This window comes from Bos indicus x Bos taurus, chromosome 14, assembly GCF_003369695.1.
Source record: "Bos indicus x Bos taurus breed Angus x Brahman F1 hybrid chromosome 14, Bos_hybrid_MaternalHap_v2.0, whole genome shotgun sequence".
In the NCBI taxonomy this organism is placed as follows: domain Eukaryota; kingdom Metazoa; phylum Chordata; class Mammalia; order Artiodactyla; family Bovidae; genus Bos; species Bos indicus x Bos taurus.
The window spans coordinates 31,353,280-31,370,335 of NC_040089.1; the positions used below are offsets into that span (position 1 = coordinate 31,353,280).

The 17,056-nt window shown below is 36.6% G+C and overlaps 1 protein-coding gene and 1 pseudogene across 1 annotated transcript in view; both read left to right on the plus strand.

Annotated features, from left to right (window-relative positions):
* The first annotated feature begins 1,901 nt into the window (after window positions 1-1,901).
* MCMDC2 (minichromosome maintenance domain containing 2) overlaps window positions 1,902-17,056 on the plus strand; it is a 41,108-nt gene continuing 25,953 nt past the window's right edge. The window contains exons 1-8 of the mRNA XM_027561105.1: window positions 1,902-2,083; window positions 2,176-2,306; window positions 2,385-2,444; window positions 4,647-4,842; window positions 5,993-6,115; window positions 6,234-6,338; window positions 8,658-8,783; window positions 11,276-11,513. Coding sequence (XP_027416906.1) covers window positions 1,990-2,083; window positions 2,176-2,306; window positions 2,385-2,444; window positions 4,647-4,842; window positions 5,993-6,115; window positions 6,234-6,338; window positions 8,658-8,783; window positions 11,276-11,513 — 1,073 coding nt within the window. The 5' untranslated portion in view covers window positions 1,902-1,989. The remainder of the gene's footprint in view (window positions 2,084-2,175; window positions 2,307-2,384; window positions 2,445-4,646; window positions 4,843-5,992; window positions 6,116-6,233; window positions 6,339-8,657; window positions 8,784-11,275; window positions 11,514-17,056) is intronic.
* On the plus strand, window positions 14,979-15,760 carry LOC113904230 (annotated as a pseudogene).

Genomic DNA, 17,056 nt, shown 5'->3' on the forward strand with positions numbered 1-17,056 from the left:
GTCTTTTTAAAATTACTGAAGGCCAAGCCCTAGTTTACGTCGCCTTAATTCTTCTGTCTCTGGACGTCCTCAGAACCGATCAAAGTCAGCATATCTGAAATGAATTTCACCTTGTCATTTCCCTACCCTTCCCCAGACTTTGGTATTTTTTTTAGAGCAGCAGCATCCACCCACACCAGTAGACCGGCGTGAAATTTTTAAAAGTCTAGAATCCATCCCCTCCATTCTCTTTCATTCCTAATGCCCTAGGTTGGGCTACGTATCTCCAAAGACTAGAAACTGATCATAGAATTCCTCTATTCCAACCCCTCTTTCCACTCTGGCAGCAGGCACTGATGTCCAAAATAAAAATCTGACCATATTACTCCCCTGTTAAAAACTTTGATGATTTCCCTTTGTCTATATAATCATTATGGACTTCCAAATTTTTCAACCCTGTTGAACTTCACTGAAACATTTCATTATTAGCAGTCTCCCATCATTCGGCCTCCAAATTATGGTCTGATGAAACACATGGAACGTTCTGAACACAACACACGCTTTGAGATCGTTTTATTTAGATTAGGGGCACTGAGAAACTCTGAAGTTCCCCGCCTCCCTGCCGGCGCCCCCCCCACGCCCTCCATGTACTACCCAAAAGGACAGTCTCGCTTTGGAAAATGAGCTGAACAAGTAGCAGGGGTGTGGATTCAATAGTGTAGGCGTGAAAATTGGGAGAAGGGAGATTACCTCTATCCTTGAAAAACTTTTTCTTCTCTTCACCTCTCCTCCAGTTACTGAAATCTCACTTAACTCTCCGCCAGTTACTGAAATGTCACCTTTAAATGTCTATGACTCAACGATATTAAATCAAAATGTCCTAAAACAATAGAAAATATTATTACCCCTACACGAGGAAGACCCCAAGTTTAGTGAACTCTTTCATATACAGTTCCTTCTGTGCTCTCTAGTACATTAATATTTCTCTTATAGCACATAAATTGTACAGAATTTTAACTTTTTTACATGTCTGCTTTCCCTCACTGTACTCTTGGAAAAATAGGGAACTTATTTTACTGATCTTTGTATCCCCAGTGGCTAGGACAGGATGATATCCATTAAATAGTAAATGCCCAATAAATATTTGATAATGAATAAATGTGATAGTCATTATTTTTTACTTCTCTAAATTGGCACCTCATTGAAGGCAGAATTCAATCTTAATCATCTTATCCCTAGCACCTAAACGAATATTTGGCATATATTGTTTCCAATTTTTGTTTGCTATCTATCTTTAAATTAATTTTATGTATTCCACTCTCAATGCTATGGTTTAATGTTTTATGTTGGTCACTGAAAAAAAATGTAAAGCCAGAAGAGGCCTTATCATCTAATACAACCCCTTAATTTCCTACAGGTGAAGATACTTAGCCAAGAGAGGTCAAGTGATTTCCCTACAGCAACTAGAAAACTCTGGATTTAGAACCAGGTTTTCAGATCCCTTAGGCTAGGACCTCATTATCTAATATTTTTTTCAACAAATGTATTTTGGTATACTTACTCTGTAAAGAGACATTTGAGGATCCTGTTCTTAAATTTGCAATCTTGTGAAGAATTTCATAACCTAGTCTTGAATAAAATATCATTTGGCAAAAGAAGCCGAAGTGTGGTTTCCCTTTGGGTAGGATTTTTCTGCACTGCTCAGCTTGTGGGATCTCAGTTCCCTGACCAGGGATTAAACCTGCGTCAAGGCAGTGAAAGCTCAGAATCCGAACCACTAGGCTGCTACGGAACTCCTAGGAATTTTTTTAAGTGGAAAATTTTACCTCATTTTATTTCACTCTCAGTTTTACCTTTAATAGTGTAAACAGTTTTATTTTATATCCTTAAATGTAAATTTTATTTTATTTCTAGGTGTTATATTTTCTATGAGTATCAGTCTCTGTAGTCTTCACTAGCACTTGTGATTTAAGCAGTTAGTAAAAGAGAAGAATCATTAACTAGAAGAAAATGTCAAATCTAAAAATGAAAGAGGCAGCCCTTATCTATCTTGACAGAAGTGGAGGCCTCCAGAAGTTCATAGATGATTGCAAATACTACAATGGTATGTTTAGCAAAGGTGACTTTATTTTAGAAACTTTAAAATAAAGTCCTACATATAACTAACTTCATTTTAAAATTTGTGTATTTTTACAGATTCAAAACAAAGTTATGCTGTCTATCGATTCAATGTTTTAATAAATCCCTCTGATATTGTTGAATTGGATGCTGAACTTGGAAATCACATTTTACACCAGCCTTTAAAAGCTGCTCAAGTTTTTCAATCAGTAAGTTAAAGAAAGAAATAATTTTATGCCACATGGAATCTTCCATAACTTCTTTGGTTTTCTTGTTTGAAATCACAGGTCTGTTATATTGCTGTTAAGACTCTCTCACTAATTGGACAGTTGCAGACTGAAACTCAAGTAAGTTTTAGTTAAATTTAACAAAAAAAATTAAGGTATAGTACTTTCAGGATAACTTGTAAATAAATATTTTTATATTAAAATATATTTTTTATTAAAACATTTTTTCAAAGTTCAGTGGACTACATACACATCTTTACTTCCTGCATTCATTTATAACATCACTTATATTAAACATTTTAATAATAAAACATTTCAAACATACCCTAAAATAAAGAGAATAATACAATGAACCTCCATATTATCTATTGCTCAGATTTAATAGTTTGCAATATTTTGCCATACCTGCATCATCAGTTTTTTTCTGAAATATTTTAAGGCAAATCTTTAAAATACATTTGATATTTCACCCCTACATACTTTGGTATGTATCAACCTCTAAAAATTGTGAACATTTTTCTTTTATAACCACAATGACACTATTACCCCTTACAAAAAACAGTAATTTCTTAGTATCGTCTAATATCCTGTCCAGCCCAAATTTAAATTTGCCCAATTGGGATTCTCAAGAATCTCTCACAGCTGATTTGTTCAAGTCAAGATCAAAACAAGATGTACACATTATAACTGGTGCTTATATCTCATTATGTCTTTTTTGATCTAGAGGCATTTCCTTCCCTTCCCTTTTTATGCCATTGAATTTTTGAAGAAGAAATGGCAACCCACTCCAGTGTTCTTGCCTGGAGAATCCTAGGGACGGTGGAGCCTGGTGGGCTGCCGTCTATGGGGTCGCACAGAGTCGGACAGGACTGAAGCGACTTAGCAGCAGCAGCAGCAGTTAGTTGTCCTGTAAAATGTCTTATAATCTGGGCTTGTCTGATTATGTTAATGTGGTATTTACCTTATTCCCTAGACCCCATATTTCTGAAAAATAGCAGTTGCTTCTAAATATTATACTTGCTTAGATTCAAATTCAACTCATTTCGACAAGAATATATTATAGTGTCACATGTTTCATACTGCCTTACATTAGACGTGCCCTCTCTGTGGTCCCACTTTTAGCAATGCCACAATTGATCGGTGGGTGCAGATGATGTCAGTCAGACCCCTCCAAATCACAGTCTACCATCAGCTTTCACCTCAGTTTTTGCAGTCATTGATAATCATTGCCTGTATGTGTGTTAGCCGTGTCCGACTCTTTGTGACCCCATGCCTGCCAGGCTCCTCTGTCCATGGGATTCTCTAGGCAAGAAGACTGGAGCCAGTTGCCATTTCCTTCTCGAGGGGATCTTCCTGACTGAGGGATCGAACCCAGATCTCCTGAATCATTGCCTAGATTCCGTTATTTCATTAGGAGTTGCAAAATTGTGATTTTCCAGATTTTAGAAAACTTTCAATGTTTATTAGCTAAAATTATCCTGCAAGAGAAGTTTTTCTCTCATCAACTGTTTAATTACCTTGCAATACAATTTGTACAGGAAAAGCATAAGAAATGTTTGATTCTTTCCATTTATAAATTCTTGGAGTGATAAGTTGAAATATAGCAGCTTCCAATGATGAACAATATTTTTTGTTTGTTTTTCCATTTTTAAATTATGAGGAGCTATTAATACATGCATTTTTAAATATATCTGATATGTTTCAGTGAATCTTTGTCATTTTTTTTGATGTTTATATTCTCTAACTTTGGTCACTGGGGGCTTCTTTTTTTTTTTTTCACTGGGGGCTTCTTAAAGTTTGTTCTTATTTCCTTTTGATACATTTCATTAGTGTCTTTTCTGCCCCCGACCTGAAACTAGCCATTTTTCCTAAGAGCTCTGGTTCCTTTCAGTGAGAAATTATATTTAGATATCTGGGCATGAGAAGTATTTATTGCTATGAGGTTGTCATTGTTTTTCAGGGAATGGTGAGGAAATGTGTATATATATATATATATTTTTAAACTTTTCCCTGATTTTATTTTATTTTTAAAATTTTAATTGCAAGATAATTTCTTTACAGAATTTTGTTATTTTCTATGGAAATATATGTTTTTAAAGAAAGATAATAGTTCATAATACTTTTAATTAAAATATCAGATTATAAGGATTTTGCATTTTAATTTTACATTTAAATATCTTTTCTCTTAATGCTCAAAAGATTGGTTCCTAATACTAACAAATCATTTATTTGACTTATTCTACAAATATATTTACTATATTGTAATGCAAGTCCAATTGGATCTGCGCTTTTTATTAATACTATTTTTTATGTTCTTATTAGATTAATATAGTGCTGAAGTTAACACATTTACCTCCTCTGCCAAGTTATTATCTTGATCTTTGTGAGTTTCCACGTGATTATACATCTCAAAGATTTTATACAATGCAAGGAATTGTGATTGCAATGACAACTGTAACCAAGTATACACAAGGTGCAAGATTTCTTTGTTCAGATGAAGCATGCCCTCTTTCAAAAGGTAAATATTAAAATGTAAAATCAAAATAATTTATTGTTTAATCTTAAATCATGTTTATAATTAGTTATGAAACATTCATAGCATAAAAAGGATGGGATAAAATTTGGTGTCTCCTAGGCTTCCCTGGTGGCTCAGATGGTAAAGAGTCTGTCTGCAGTGTGGGAGACCAGGGTTCAATCCCTGGGTTGGGAAGTTCCCCTGGAGAAGGAAATGGCAACTCACTCTAGTATTCTTGCTTGGAAAATCCCATGGATGGAGGAGCTTGACAGGCTACAGTCCATAGGGTAGCAAAGAGTCGGACTCCACTGAGCAACTTGACTTTCACTTTCAATGCTTACAAGGGCTTCCCTCATAACTCAACTGGTAAAGAATCTGCCTGCAATGCAGGAGACCTGAGTTCGATCCCTGGGTTGGGATGATCCCCTGGAGAAGGGAAAGGCTACCCACTCCAGTATTCTGGCTTGAAGAATTCCATGGAATACACAGTCCATGGGGTTGCAAAGAGTTGCACCCTGACTGAGTGACTTTCACAATGTTTACAATTCTACTTTGTATAACCTTGAAATTCATTCTTTCTTCCCCACCTCTCCCCTATAATTTAATAGGTGTACTTGTGTTGCTGATGTACTTGTTCTCTCACACAATTTCATGACTGTTCATGGTGTTCCCTCTCCACGTAATGTCTTCTCTCAACCCTTTGACTTAACTCCATTCAGTCTTTCTCCAGGACAACTTTTCCGTTCATCCCCACCTCTCATTGGGTTGGTTGCCCCTCCTGTCTTCTCTCTGAACACTTTGTATTGAAATTGTCTGTTTTTGGTCACCACCTATTGAAATTGTGTATTTAAATATCCATAAAACCAGTGCCTTAGCACAGTGCCTGGCAAAAAATAGCCATTGAACTGCTGTGAACTCACATCCAAACCCAATTTAATTATATGTTGAATTAGATTCATTTTAAAGGATTGAAAATGGCAATCCACTCCAGTACTCTGGCCTGGAGAATCCCGTGGAGGGAGGAGCCTGGTAGGCTACAGTCCATGGGGTTGCAAAGAGTCGGACACGACTGAGCGACTTCACGACTGGACGAAAGGATTGAAAATAGAAAGCTGAATCTGAAGGCAAATTTAGCTTAACTGTTTTCTTTCAGGATTTCAGTATATAAGAGTGCATGTACCTGGTGCTACAGAATCTGCAACAGTAAGAAATGACTTTTTGTGTAATCTATGTTCATCCTCACTTCAAGAAGACAGAAAATTTAGAGTACTTGGTGGTAAAATGCATTTCTGTTTTATAATTATAATTTTTAAAATAATGTCTGATATTTTAATGTAGAAATTAAATTGAATATATATCCTAATAACTAATTCTTTTTTGCTTTTTGCATTCAGATAAACAGATAGTTGAAATAATTACTGCAGAGTCACTTCATGCTTTTCAAGGATATTGTAACAACCAGCCATTTAGGTTTCAATCTCTTACAGTCTTCCTCAGAGGTAAGACCTGTTTGCACTAAAATGTACTTGACTTTATGCTTGCTATACATGGTATAAACATGGTATTTATACATGGTACTTGTATAGCTTGATAATCATAGGTCTTCTCTTTCTTAAATATTTTAGAATCATAAACAGCTAATGTACCAATTATTTATTCAGTCACACAACATTCACTTAAAAAGATATTAGCACATGCTATGAACCACTATGTTAAATCTCAGGGTGACAGTTATTTACAGTAATAATCTCCCATTATTGTGTGTGTATGTCTTATGTAAGTATTGGAGTTAATGTTTTAAAATATAATGTTCATGAGGGTAGGACGTGAATTTTTACTGCACGTAGTAAAAATTTAGTAAGTAAATTCATTCAATAAATGAATGAACTCCATGGGTTAAGACCTGTGAGTAGACAGATTCTACAATAAAGGAGGAAATCATTATCAGTATCAATCACCCAGGGAAGAGTGAGTCTTCATTAAGAAGCCAGAATTGTGAAAATGAGGATGGGTTCAGCCACTTTTCTTGGGCTAAAATTGGAAGAATTAAACTGTTTTTAAAGAGAGATTTTGGATGCAAACATGTGTAAGGAACTCAAGAGTTTGGAAAGTAGAGACTCAAACAAGAATTCTTTTCACCATGGCTTGACAAGGACAAGGCAGGCATGTAAGCCCAGATGACTATAATTTTTAATACCAAGTATTGTGTGCCAGACACTTTTACATATATTAACTCATTTAATCAAAGCAACTCTCAACTCTTTCAATTGTTGTCTCCATTTACAGTGTGGAAATGGATGCACAGAGAAGTTAAATAACTTTTCCAAGGTTACACAGCTAGCACATGACATAACCATGATTCAAACTCAGGCATTCTAGCTGCAAAGTCTATTATTTTAACTACTTAATTCTACTGAATACAAACCATACATTACAATATAGAAATATAAGTGACTATCCAACATATATTTTAGTAGAAAACCCTTTCTTCAAATAAACTTTTAATAGAACCCAAATGAATTTTTTTAAATTAAATTAATAAAAGGAGGCCTTTGGGGATTATCAGAAGAGATACCCAGACTTCCCAGTCTCATAGCCTTTCTCTTGATCCTTTTTTGACCTCAGGATACATTCACCAAACTCTAAGAGTCCAGGGAACAGCTGAAAAATGATTTATTTAATTTTCCTCAGGGGTTTGGGGGGGTAGGGGAAGAGGGAGTGTTGGTTTGTTTATTTGGTTTGGGGTTTTTATTTTCTGAAGTCTTGGGCCTGATTCTTCCCAGGGTTTACCAATATACTCTGTGGAGCTAGAGAGAGAGAGAGAAAGAACAGAGAGGGAGAAACAGGGATCACTGTTTACTCACAGAGGGAGGTTAATCCTTGCTCCTGCTTGTAAGCCTTTCTTTCACAGCTTTACAACCATCCAAATTCTAACTGTGTAATGGAGGATCAAGACTTTTTAGTTTTTCAGAATAAATTTTGAACTTGTGCAAAGGCTTTGCTCAATCCGTAAAGGTGAGAGGAACCTAGTAAAGTGTCTTGTGGGTAGACTTTAGACAGGAGCAGACCCAGACAGGAATTTCAACTCGGCTACTTAACTACTTGGGCTTCCCTGGTAGCTCAGACGGTAAGAATCCATGTGCAATGCGGGAGACCTGGGTTCAATCCTTGGGTTGGGAAGATCCCCTGGAGGAGGGCATGGCAACCCACTCCAGTATTCTAGCTTGGAATCCCCGTGGACAAAGGAGCCTGGCAGGCTACAGTCCATGGGGTCACAAAGAGTCCGACATGACTGAATGACTAAGCACTTAACTACTTTAGCCTTGTATAAGCCACTTAACCTCTTGGTTTCTTTCTATATAAAATGGGGATAACAATATTTGTCTTAAAGTTTATAATTACATAGTGTGTTTAAAAGTACCTTGCCTATATTATAGACAGTACATAATACTTTTAAAAATAATTTTCTTCCCAAATAAAATTATTACTTATAAAGTCTTTTATTAACATTTTTGTTATTTAATGGAAACATGTTTCATTTAAACAGAGTTTAGGAGACTGTTTAGCTGCTATGCTACATACTTCTTGAAGTTAATTCATCACTGGCTCAAAATGATGTATCAAAATTTATCAGCAGTAAAAGTACCTCAATTTATATTATTCATGTCACTCAGTATGCATGTTATACTAAACAAAAGTAAATATTTAACAGCTAACTGAACTATTAAATTGTTACTGGTTTTAGATCTTTGAACCATATCATCAGTAAAAGTTTCATTCAGTAAACACATATTTTCTTTTGTCTTTAATAATTTTAGATGAATCAGTGAATAAAATGAATATAGGAAATGAGTATAAGGTTATTGGAATTCCAACCTGTGTAAAAACATCACAAACTGCTGTCTGTGTAGAAGCAAATAGTATCACTTTTTGCATTCCAAAAGGTAAGGAAAATGTTAATATCATTTTAACAATACTTGCAAGTTTAAATCCATTCGTTCAGGAGACAAGTATTGGCTGCCTGTGTGCTGGACACTCTTCAAAACACTAGGGATAGAGTTGTGATCAGGACAGTCAAGATTCCCACCCTTAAATCATATGGTAGATAGTGAATAAATCTAAACTAATTAATAAGACAATTTCAGATAATAAATGCTATGAAGGAAATAAAGCAGGATAATGTGGAAACTTGCCCCTAGGAATGATTCTTTTCTTTTGGCTAAACTCTATTTAGATTTTTTAAAAAGTAATTACCAATGAGAAGAATGTTTTAAGATGCCAGGAGTTAAAGAGTAGTCTAAAAGTTTTTCTTACCTTTGTTTTCTAGCTAAGGCAATGCTAAGTAACTTGTGGTTGAGAAAAAGAGCTGGATGAAATAGCATCCTCTTCCTCATCTGAGTTTTTAGCCAATCAAGAAATAAGACAAGAGGCAAAGGTAGCTGGGGGCCAAAATATCTGCTTTATTACTGATAATTTTCTTCCAATTTAATTAAGCACTAAGTAAACAAAAGTGAAGAGCAGATCTACTCTTAATTTGGCAAACAAATATCTAAATGTAAGACAGGCTAGTTAAATCTTGAATAATAGATTTTTTTTTTTTTGAATCACTAGATAGCTTTTGAACTGTGGTATTGGAGAAGACTCTTGAGAGTCCCTTGGACTGCAAGGAGATCCAACCAGTCTATACTAAAGGAAATCATTCCTGAATATTCATTGGAAGGACCAATGGTGAAGCTGAAACTCCAATACTTTGGCCACCTGATGCGAAGAGTTGACTCATTTGAAAAGACCCTGATGCTGGGAGGGATTGAGGGCAGGAGGAGAAGGGGAAGACAGGATGAGATGGCTGGATGGCATCACCGACTCAATGGACATGAGTTTGAGTAAACTCTGGGAGTTAGCGATAGACAGAGAGGCCTGGCATGCTGCAGTCCATGAGGTCACAAAGAGTTGGACACAACTGAGTGACTGAACTGAACTGAACTGAGATAGCTATCTAGAATAACAGAGGCCCATATTGAATTTAGGGCTTCCCTGATGGCTTAAATGGTAAAGAATCTGCCTGCAATGTGGGAGCCCTGGGTTCGATCCCTTGGTGAGGAAGATCCCCTGGAAAAAGGAATGGCTACTCACTCCAGTATTCTTGCCTGGAGAATTCCATGGACAGAGGAGCCTGGAGGGCTATGTAGTCTATGGGGTCACAAAGAGTTGATCACTACTGAGCAACTAGCACTTTCACTTTCTTTCAAGTTGAATTTAAATACAATGAATTCAAGACACCTCTGCTTATTTTGAAGAGAAAAACTTATTAAAAGAATAAAAATATTGAAGAAAGAAAGCATTAATGAACAATAGACATTTTAAAGATCCTTTCAGTATTTTCTGCTATGAAATGTTTTAAAATTTACTGATTTGGTAGCAGAACATGACTTATATGTAGGTGAAGTGTGCTTTCTCCTGCTAAACTCTAGAATTAGGCAGATTTAACCACCTAAATGTGACAAGACCTACCCTAGGTAGGCCTCCCTTAGTCCATGGACATGGCTGAATAGAAGAAATCATTGCTCCGTGAAGACAGCCCAAGAGGAAAGAGAAAGGGACTGAGTAATATGTGCACAGCTCTTCCCAAACTGACCCATTGGATTAAATTGCTCATCCCTTTCAGGAGTTGGACAAAATAAGGGAGTGGAGAAGATCTAGAATGTTATAGTCTATGTTAAAGTAGTAGGGTATAAATCTTCCCTTTTAACAGAAGCATTCAAATATATCCCGTTCTGCTTTTTCAGTTCAGTTCAGTTCAGTCACTCAGTTGTGTCTGGCTCTTTGCGACCCCATGGACTGCAGTACACCAGGGTTCCTTGTCCACCACCAACTCCTGGAGCTTACTCAGACTCATGTCCATCGAGTCGGTGATGCCATCCAACCATCTCATCCTGTGTCATCCCTTTCTCCTTCTGCCTTCAATCTTTTCTAGCATGAGGGTCTTTTCAAATGAGTCAGTTCTTCGCATCAGGTGGCCAAAGTGTTGGAGTTTCAGCTTCAGCATCAGTCCTTCCAAAGAATATTCAGGACTGATTTTAGCCCTCGCTAAAGCAGAATATTCAGTTCTGCTTTTTAGCCCTCACTAAATGTGATACTGTTTCAAACACAGAAATATAAAGGAAACACTGTGATACAGGAGCCTCATGATCTGACTTTGCTCACATAGGTCTTAAAAGAAAAAATTAGAAATTTACTTGCAACCCACAGGCAATCTATGTGGGCACACAGGGTGTGCGTCCTTTTATTATGTTCCTTGGGTAGAAATGATAGACCAGAGTGACCTCCAATCATAATTTATTATCATTGTAATAATTTTAATGTGGCACATCTAGTCTGTATGTCATTTGCTTGTTTTAAAGCCCTTTTTAATATGTGTATTAATATTTACTTTCAGTTCCTTCAGGAATTAGTGACAATTTCAGGTGTCTCCTCTCTCTGACCTCCAGCTCATGCTGGAAGTTTACAGCCATACTTGCCAACATCTTTGCATCACAGATTGTTCCTCCTGGGACTTACAATTTGCTCAAGCTCTGTTTGCTAATGAGTCTAGTACAGACAAGTGACCGTAACAAGGAACTGGAAAATTTCTTGGATATTTTAATTGTAACAAGTGATACTCTACTCATAGACAGGTAAAATATATGCCATTACAAATTGATCACAGCTTTGCATAAATCTTTTCCATAAAGATTATTATAAGACAGATATTTAGAATTTATCTGATATAAATTGTTCCCTACTAGCAAGTACTCTTTTTAAAAAGTTTACTTAAATGTTCAAAAAGCTAGGGATGAATTTCATATATTAATATAGTATGTGCAATTATAAGGCAAAAACAAATTTATAGAATGAAATTTAAATTAGAAAAATAAAAGTCCAATTAGCTCTAACTTAATTGGACAGGTGATGTTTTGCTAACATTAAAATTAAATCATAACATAAATATAGTGCTAACTGCCACGGATTGCACCAATTTAATCTTCCACTAATGAGCATGAGAATATTTGTTTAACAGTTTCACCAATACTGGGTATTATTAGACTTTTAAATTTGGCCCTCTGATGGGTGGAAACTGGTATTTTATTTTAATTTTCATTTCTTTAACTAGAAGTAAGCTTTAGCATCATTTAGAATTTATTAAACACTTTTTATTATTTTTCTATGGACACTGTGACCATTGTCCATTTTTAAATTAATCTGCTTATTTCTTGTTGATTTGTGATACCTCTGCAAATTAAAGCCCTTGTCTCTCTTTCTGTTTGTCATTAACCTTTTCCTGTAGTATTTGGGGCTGTATGAGAGATTTGGTGTTTTGTTATTTAGGTAAGAGTTACATAAAGTGAAGTAATAAGATCTTAAGTATGCAATTTGATGAATCTTGACAGATAACGTGCATTCCTATAGCCATCACCTCAATAAGACATGAAACATTTCCATTTTCCATCACTTTGGAAAGTTCCTTTATTCTCTTAGTTAATTCCTATTTCCACAGGTGATTTCTGTCACCATAAGTTAATTTTCCTGTTCTTGAATTTTGTATAAATAGAATCACACAATGCATCCTCTTTAGGATCTAATCTCTTTTGCTCAGCATGTTTTTGAGATTGGTCCTGTTGTGTGTGTGTCAGAGTTCACTTGTTTTTATTGATGAGTCGTGTTCCATTATATAAATGTCCCAGAATTTGTTTCTCCATTTCCCTAGTGATGGACATTTGGGTTTTGCATGTTTTGACTATATAAATAAAGCTGCAATAAACATCTCTTGTACAAGTCTTTTTGTAGATTTGTGTTTTCATTATCTTGAATAAATATCTAGGAGTGGAATTGCTGTGTCATAAGATAGGTGTATGTAACTTTATAAGAAACTGCCAAACAGTTTTTCAAAGTGGTTGTGCAATTTTACATTCCAGCCAATGAGGTAAGGTTCCAGATGTTTCTCTCCTCACCAACATCCTGTATTGTCAGTCTTTCTCAATTTAGCCATACTAGTGTGTGTGAAATGGTATCTCATTACATTTCTAAGTTGCATTTCCCTGATGACTACTGATCTGAAATCTTCTTCATGTACTTATTTGCTACTCATGTTATGAAGTGTCAAGTTGTTTGCTGACTTTTAAATGGAGTTCTGAACGCACATCGATTGTCACATGTATCACGAAATTTTTCTTCCAGGTACAAAAATAGTTTGTATTTTTTTTCTTAATGATATATTTGATGAGCAGACCTTTTAGTTTTGATTATTATTTTCTTTTATGTTTAGTGTTTTCTGGTTTCTGTTTAATAAGTCTCTGCCTACCAAGGTCATGAAGATATTCTTCTGTGTTTTCTTCTAGGAGCATATAGGTTTAACTTTTACAATAGGTCTGTTATCTATTCCAAGTCAGTTTCTGTATATACCTTGTATATATGCGAGGTAGGAGTCAAGATTAATGTTTTTCCTATGCATTTATCAAACTTTTCCATACTATTTGTTGAAAAGACTTTCCTTTCCCCATTGAATTGCTGTGGTACCAGTATTGAAAATCTGTTAAACTGGTTATATGGTTATAAATTTAGGTACACAGATTAACTGGGTATACATCTATTTGAACTTTCTTTTGTGCTATTTTGACTTGTTTGTCTATGATGTTGCCTCACATTCTTGATTGTTGAAGCTCTATATTAAGGTCTGAATCAGGTAGTGCAACTTTATTCTTCATTTTTAAGATTTGTTTTCACTATTTTAGGTGCTTTGCATTTTCTTAAAATGTTTAGAATCCATATGTTATTACCAACCTCCATCACACCAAAAAAGCCTTTAAGAATTTTGATTGGAACTGCTTTTAACTTATAAATCAATTTTGGGGAGAATTTACATCTTAACAATGTTCATTCTTCCAATCCATGAATATGGTATATATCTCCTTTTATTTAAATCTTAATTTCTTTCAGTAAATTGCAAAGGTCATGTACATAATTTGTTGATTAATAAGTATTTGGTATTTTTGATGCTGTTAAGCTGGAGACCCAGTTTCCCCCTCAGTCTATCCCATCAGGAAGCTTCCATAAGCCTCTTTTCCTTCTCTATCAGAGGCAGACAGACTGAAAACCACAATCACAGAAAACTAACCAATCTAATCACATGGACCACAGCCTTGTCTAACTCAATGAAACTATAAGCCATGCCGTGTAGGGCCACCCAAGACAGACGGGTCATGGTGGAGAGTTCTGACAAAATGTGGTCCAATGGAGAAGGGAATGGCAAGCCACTTCAGTATTCTTGCCTTGAGAACCCCATGAATAGTACAAAAAGGCAAAAAGATAGGACACTGAAACATCAACTCCCCAGGTTGGTAGGTGCCCAGTATGCTACTGGAGATAAGTGGATAAATAACTCCAGAAAGAATGAAGAGACAGAGAAAGGAAAAACAACATCCATTTGTGGATGTGACTGGTAATGGAACCAAGGTCCGTTGCTATAAAGAGCAATATTGCATAGGAACCTGGAATGTTAGGTCCATGAGTCAAGGCAAATTGGAAGTGGTCAAACAGGAGATGGCAAGAGTGAACATCGACATTTTAGGAATTGGCAAACTAAAATGGACTGGAATGGGTGAATTTAACTCAGATGACCATTATATCTACTAATGTGAGCAAGAATCCCTTAGAAGAAATGGAGTAGCCATCATAGTCAACAAAAGAGTCCAAAATGCCGTACTTGGATGCAATCTCAAAAACGACAGAATGATCTCTGTTTGTTTCAGAGGCAAACCATTCAATATCACAGTAATCCAAGTCTATGCCTCAACCAGTAATGCTGAAGAAGCTGAAGTTGAACGGTCCTATGAAGACTTTCAAGACCTTTTAGAACTAACACCCAAAATAGATGTCCTTTTCGTTATAGGGGACTGGAATACAAAAGTAGGAAGTCAAGAAACACCTGGACATTTTGAAGAGACTGGGGAGTGGGGGGCTCGTCTGGTTAAGGGCCCCTGAACCAGGGAGCGGCGGAGTTTGAGAAGCCAGCAGCTCCGGGCTCGTGGGCTAAAGTTGGGGGGAGGGGCGCCAAGCGTGTGGGGTGGGGAGGGTCCTGGTCTTTGGCTCCTCGACTCGGTCCTGTTTCGACAGCGAATATGTCTTGGCCTGTCAGAAATAGGAAGGTCGTTGATTATTCACAATTTTAGGAATCCGATGATGCTGATGAAGATTATGGAAGAGATTCAGGCCCTCCAGCTAAGAAAATTCGATCATCTCCCCGAGAAGCTAAAAATAAGAGGCGATCTGGAAAGAATTCACAGGAAGATAGTGAGGACTCGGAAGAAAAAGATGTGAAGACTAAGAAGGATGATTCTCATTCAGCAGAGGACAGTGAAGATGAAAAAGAAGATCATAAAAATGTGTGCCAGCAAGGGCAGGCAGCCTCTAAAGCAGCCTCTAAGCAGAGGGAGATGCTCATGGAAGATGTGGGCAGTGAGGAGGAGCAAGAAGAGGAGGACGAGGCGCCATTCCAGGAGAAAGATTCCGGCAGTGATGAGGATTTCCTAGTAGAAGATGATGATGATAGTGACTCTGGCAGTTCAAAAAAGAAAAACAAAAAGATGGTTAAGAAGTCGAAGCCTGAGAGAAAAGAAAAGAAAATGCCGAAGTCCAGGCTAAAGGCCACAGTGACGCCAAGTCCTGTGAAAGGCAAGGGGAAAGTGGGTCGCCCCACAGCTTCAAAGGCATCAAAGGAAAAGACTCCTTCTCCCAAAGAAGAAGATAAGGAACCAGAAAGCCCTCTGGAAAAGAAAATGTCTTCAAGCCCTCCACTTGAGAAATCTGGGGATGAAGGTTCTGAAGATGAAGCCCAGTCTGGGGAAGATTAAAAGTGATGATGGTCTGGGGAGAGATTTTATTTAAAGAAAAAGAGAGAGAAAAAAAGAAAAAGAGGGGAAAAAAAGAAAAGCTACTTAAGATAGAATATGGTTTTGGCTATGGCTTGACTCATGGGCTTTCAATACTTTTTTTCCCTTTTGTTGAAAACAACATTTTCTTCTTTTCTTCTTCTTTTTCTTCTTTTTTTTTTTTTTTTAAAGAAAAGCATTGTATGTTTAATTTACCTTTTTTGTCTATTGGTCTCTTCGTCAAGACCTCCTCTTCCCCCTCCTCCCCCTTTCCCAATGAAAGCCATGTTAAATTAAAAAAAAAAAAAAAGAAAGAAACACCTGGAATAACATGCAAATTTGGCCTTGGAGTACAGAATGAAGCAGGGCAAAGGCTAATAGAGTTTTGCCAAGGGAACTCACTGGTCATAGCAAACACCCTCTTCCAACAATACAAGAGAAGACTCTACACATGGACATCACTTGATGGTCAACACTGAAATTAGATTGATTATATTCTTTGCAGCCAAAGATGGAGAAGACAGCAAAAACAAGACCAGGAGCTGACTGTGGCTCAGATTATGAGTCCTTATTGCCAAATTCAGACTTAAATTGATGAAAGTAGGGAAAACCACTAGACCATTCAGGTATGACCTAAATCAAATCCCAAACTATTATACAGTGGAAGTGAGAAATAGATTTAAGGGACTAGATCTAATAGAGTGCCTGATGAACTATGGATGGAAGTTTGTGACATTGTACAGGAGACAGGGAGGAAGACCAACCCAAGAAAAAGAAATGCAAAAAAGCAAAATGGCTCTCTGAGGAGGCCTTACAAATAGCTGTGAAAAGAGAAGCAAAAAGCAAAGGAGAAAAGGAAAGATATACCCATTTGAATGCAGAGTTCCAAAGAAGAGCAAAGAGAGATAAGAAAGTCTTCCTCAGTGATCATTGCAAAGAAATAGAGGAAAACAATAGAACGTGAAAGACTGAGATCTCTTCAAGAAAATCAGAGATACCAAGGGAACAATTCTTGCAAAGATGGGCTCAATAAAGGACAGAAATGGTATGGACCTAACAGAAGCAGAAGATATTAAGAAGAGGTGGCAAGAATACACAGAAGAATTGTATATAAAAGATCTTCATGACCCAGATAATCACGATGGTGTGAACACTCACCTAGAGCCAGACATCCTGGAATGTGAAGTCAAATGGGCCTTAGGAAGCATCACTATGAACAAAGCTAGTGGAGGTGATGGAATTCCAGTTGAGCTATTTCAAATCCTGAAAGATGATGCTGTGAAAGTGCTGCACTCTATATGCCAGCAAATTTG